Below are 2,890 nucleotides of genomic sequence, written 5' to 3' on the forward strand. Positions count from 1 at the left end.
TTTCATCAATCACAAAATATTCTTTCAATGTATGATAATGTATCTATAAAAGAAATCTAAAATAAAATCCCATAAAGTTCAAAGAAAAATCACAGCGTAGAACTAGAAGCAACAATCTCAAATAAATCACCAAGCCCCACAACCTCGATCCCAGGGTCGTGATACCGACTAGGTGACCCTATATTAAAGAACCAATCGTCCTGGGTACGAGGTTACAAGCCCCAAAGATAACCTTAAAATTTCACAAAAATAAATCTCATTACAGTTTACACAAGTATGTCAAAGAGTGTATTGGCTGCCCAACAGTTAAATCTTCTTTTCTAATAGCCCGTAAATTCTGATATCTTCTTTAATCTCATTTGGAGTGATAAAATAATATACTCCTTTATGAGAGATCCATTTCTTCTTGGTGTATCTCACATCATTTTTATTCGAATCGGTGTGATCTTTAATCCGTTTCGGATTCAAACGGATCTGGTAAATGTAAATATATTCTGCTTTACCGCTGCTCCGAGACCTCGCGTATTCTTCAGCTTCTTTTGGTGAATTTGTGGTGTAAATCCCTCTTCCATAAACATTATTACTTCCCATTCGAAGCTGAAAACGTTTATGATTGCTCTTATCGGTATCAGCAATTTTAGTTGCAGCCACACAATCGGTACCGTGGTAAGTGACAATCCACTCATTGGGGCTACTGTGATGCCGTGTTCCAGATTCTCCTAGCCAAGTTGCATCTCCACTATCGAATTTGCTTTTGACATCAATTCCATAACGCATCCATCCGTACGGGCGGAGATACTCTACACCTGATAATAATAAAGATATTAAGGGATTAAATTTCTCGATTTCGCGATTTCGCGATTTTTTGCCCTATTTTTCGTGAAAATTCGTCTCGCAAAATCGCGTGGGATCGTCGATTCACGAAATTAAATTCGCGCGAAACTTTTGAAAATATCATTTTAGCAAAAAAAAATTGTCAAAACCATTCAATTTTGGTAAAATACGTCCATTTTTTGGGTCTTTCACAAAATTGATTATAATAACAATAGTTGAGCAAGAGCAAGAATAATAGACTTTTTAATAAATTATTTCACGAGCAACGACTGCCTCGTTATTAATTGAACGCTAATGATAAACGTGTAATTTTGAGGTCTCGTGAGACATCATCAGTCGCAGTATCGACGTTGTTCGTGATGTAATTTATGAAAAGGTCCATTGATAAATCGTGATATCTATTTACGTAATCTTTAATACGAAAACGTCTTAAAAATCTGCATGTTTGCCACATCACTGTTAAATTTTTAACAATATAAAAAGCCAGACTCGTTTTACATGACGTTTTATAAAATAATACTATACCTCCACGCTTAAAATTCTCCGACAACCAAGCTGGCTTCAAATTAGTGAAATCATAATCCCACTCATGAGCTAAACTCGAGCTAAGAATCACACATTCCTTTTCATCCTTTCCATCATCCAATGCTTTTTTATATCCACTTTGGTCGGTTTCTTCTACCAAAAGCAATTTTGCCCCAAAATTCTGGTTTTTCTCTTCAAGAAGCTTTCCCACATCCTGGAATTTTTTAGTATCTGTTGAACCCACATTAGCATCGTCATTAATCAACAAGGATCCTGGAAAGATCATGTTAATCATTGGTGCGCTATTGATGTGATGAGCAACATGGCCTGCTGATGCTGCATCTTCTAATGACATGACTTTCATGCCTGTCACCAAGGCTAATGCTTTTTCTGCCGATCCCATTCTTGATTAAACACCTCTTGAAAATCTGGAAAAAATATATTAGGACACCTGTTACACGCTTATTTAAACCCCGGGTAAATTTCGCAAGTTTTCAAAAATGTTCCAATAAATATTTATTTACTGTAGTTTTTTTTGCAATTCTTAGAGAGGACTTGGTAAAGTTAAAAAAACCTTCCTTTTTAACGGCAACACATACCCATCAACCATTTCTGCCCAAGTAGAACCCCCTTGAAAGATTTAAAATGCAAGTTTTGAAAATTCTTCTTTGTGAAAATTTGAATGTTCACGTTCCGTCAGATTGGAAAGGTTAAATTGATACTTTCTTTTTGTTGTCCATGGTATACGCGATGTGAATTTTGAATATATCCAGAATACAGAACAAGGCTTAAAAATCGTAGTTTCCCCGATCAGAATGACGAAGTAGAAATTGATGATACTTACTTAGAGAGTTCACCTTCTTATGTCTTCTTGCGTCTTTATGATATGTTTGGATTAGAAAAATGTTTTCATTTGACTGCAGTCAAAGAGTTATAACTGTAAATCAACTATCACTTTCGCCAACTTACGAATCTTAAACTTATATGTTCAAACTTGTTTGCTTTTTAGATGTGCATGTTTGTTAGGGAATTTTTACTGTTTTTACTGCGTATATCATCTGAAGATAATGGCTGTAGTAGTAATAAGTTGGTCACATGGTATTTTAACTGTACTTACATAACTTGTTCATTCAAAAGTTCCCAGAAATTGTTTGGATAATCTAAATATAAACTGCTGCATCAGTGATGAGCCAATTATTTTTCGACCAACCAATCCAATTGCTTAGCCTCTACTCTTTTGTGGGGCTTTTGTGCCAATTTTCAAATTGCAATTTTTGAAAAATTTCAGCCTCTATATCACTTAATTATGAAACCCCCTTTATTTTCCTAGGGCTTTTTAGGAAAATCACTCAAATATATTTTATTTTCATTTTATTCCAATACTTTTAGATCGAAAATGCTAAACTTGAGTCCTTCAACGTTGTTCACGTTGCTCCCCTTTCAGCCAAAACGATCAAAGCTGCGTTGCATTTTACTTGAAAACGAAAACGAAAGTGATGCGTGCCATGTGTCATCCCAAATCTGTATGAAG

The 2,890-nt window shown here is 35.2% G+C and overlaps 1 protein-coding gene across 1 annotated transcript; it reads right to left on the minus strand.

Moving 5' to 3' along the window:
* On the minus strand, positions 1–2,289 carry LOC136807311 (uncharacterized). Its single transcript, XM_067063920.1, has 3 exons — positions 2,204–2,289; positions 1,360–1,787; positions 1–806 (listed from the first exon to the last, which is right to left on the minus strand). The coding sequence occupies exons 2-3, from the start codon at positions 1,760–1,762 to the stop codon at positions 307–309; spliced, it is 903 nt and encodes a 300-aa protein (XP_066920021.1). The 5' UTR covers positions 1,763–1,787; positions 2,204–2,289; the 3' UTR covers positions 1–306.
* Between the last annotated feature and the right edge of the window lie 601 nt (positions 2,290–2,890).

The sequence above is a fragment of the Clytia hemisphaerica genome, unplaced genomic scaffold (genome assembly GCF_902728285.1).
Source record: "Clytia hemisphaerica strain Z4C2 unplaced genomic scaffold, Clytia hemisphaerica genome assembly, whole genome shotgun sequence".
NCBI lineage: Eukaryota > Metazoa > Cnidaria > Hydrozoa > Leptothecata > Clytiidae > Clytia > Clytia hemisphaerica.

Coding starts and splice junctions, on each gene's coding strand:
- LOC136807311 (XM_067063920.1), bottom strand. CDS start 1,762: ATGGGATCGGCAGAAAAAGCATTAGCCTTGGTGACAGGCATGAAAGTC. Junction 807..1,359: donor GGAGAATTTTAAGCGTGGAG/GTATAGTATTAT, acceptor TATTATTATCAG/GTGTAGAGTATCTCCGCCCG.